The sequence below is a fragment of the Vigna umbellata genome, chromosome 9 (genome assembly GCF_029865625.1).
Source record: "Vigna umbellata cultivar VRB3 chromosome 9, Vumbellata_1.0, whole genome shotgun sequence".
NCBI lineage: Eukaryota > Viridiplantae > Streptophyta > Magnoliopsida > Fabales > Fabaceae > Vigna > Vigna umbellata.
The window spans coordinates 34,963,133-34,964,700 of NC_142173.1; the positions used below are offsets into that span (position 1 = coordinate 34,963,133).

The following is a 1,568-nucleotide window of genomic DNA, read 5'->3' on the forward strand; positions in this document are numbered from 1 at the left end:
AATTATTCCAGTGATTAATAATAATCAGATAACTTAATAACAAGATTTGAAAAAGAAAGACATTAGATAAAAAAACACGCCATGAAAGCTCTTAAAAAAATATCTTCTATTAATTAAAAACTAAAACATGGCTGACTACATGTATATGATCGGTTTGTTTGAGTAAAATGAGTTTAATTAATTGATTAAAAAGAAAATTTTCAACGAAGGTAACTATCAAAAGAAAATTAGTGATTAACAGTATCAAGTAAAAGATATCTCAGACTAACGAAATTCAAAGCCATGCATTTGGAGAATCATGAATAGAAAGGAAAATGCTTGCTTGATTTTTCTGTAATATTGTTTGCAGTGAAGAAGATGAAATCTGCAAAATCAAAAGCTGTGCACCTCATACTTTCAATTCCCAAAGTTATCACAGAAAACTTGAATGCATCATCATCATCATCCTCATCATCATTATCACACATTCACAGATAAACAAAGCATCGAATCCAACAACTATGGCTACTGAATATGACTCAGACGGAAGCATAGAGCTTTGGAACAAAAGAAAACCACTTGAAACCGCAACTACACTTGAGAGGCAAATAGGGGCATTTCGGAAGCCAATCCCAACTCCTTCTGGAAACACTGTAGTACAATATCTCCGGCCACATGTAACAGCAAACACAGATCATACCCTCATGCCAGAAGCAATAAACATGTTCATAGTTATGGTAACAGACAGACACAAATTTTCTGCACATAATCTCAGGCAACGCCACAACTTCCACCCAAACCCCGTCACTCGTTAATTCCCACACCTTCATACTTCTGCAGATCCCATCGGCTCCAATCCCACCGACCAAATACAATTTTCCCTCTCCATCGTCATCACTGACAAGCCTCACGAAGGTGAGTTGTGGGGGCAACTCAGCCACGTGTCTCTCCCACTTGCCACTCTCCAAATCGAAACGCACGACGGAGAAGGGTTCCGGGGTGGTGAAGTACAAGCCGCCGTGGAAGAAAGTACCCTGCTGGAGGCAACTGTCGCCGAGGACAGCCTGGAACCCCTGGAAGCGCCTCCAGGAGTGTGGTTGGAGTTGTAGACAAAGGCGGCGTTGGAGGCTGAGTTTGAAGAAAGGAGGACTAAGTAGTAGGTAAGAGAGGTGGCGAGAAAAGAAAGGTGGGTGAAGTGAAGAGAGTGAATTGGGGATTGGATGGTTCTGGAGGATTTGGCAAAGAGGTTGCATACGAGAAAGGAAGAGGAAGAGGGGTTGAGGAGACAGAAGAGGCCACCGGAGGAGGATGCAAGAGAGAAGGATGAAGAGAAAGGGAGAGAGGGAGAGACAGTGCGCCAAGAAGAAAGGTTGGAATCGTAGAGACGGAAGTAGAGAGGGCACTGAGGGTGTGAGAGTAAGAGAAAGGAAGAGAAGGGTGAAGAAGAAGAAGATGATGATGATGGGGAATGTTTGGAGACAAAGGAAGGAGAGAAGAGAAGAGAGGAGAAAGCCTTGCAAGTGGGTCTGAGATTCAAGAGAGTCTTGAGAGGGAGTAACAGAAGTATGTGTTCCACAACATCAGGAGTA

General features: G+C 42.8%; 1 protein-coding gene across 1 annotated transcript; it reads right to left on the reverse strand.

The window, feature by feature from the left end:
* Nucleotides 1-303: 303 nt before the first annotated feature.
* On the reverse strand, nucleotides 304-1,567 carry LOC148193345 (F-box/kelch-repeat protein At5g43190-like; the record flags this gene model as incomplete). The annotated part of the gene is given in 2 exon segments (XM_088099403.1): nucleotides 304-1,072; nucleotides 1,075-1,567. Coding segments are annotated over 2 exon segments (1,047 nt in total), but the record flags the coding sequence as incomplete, so codon positions are not given.
* Between the last annotated feature and the right edge of the window lies 1 nt (nucleotide 1,568).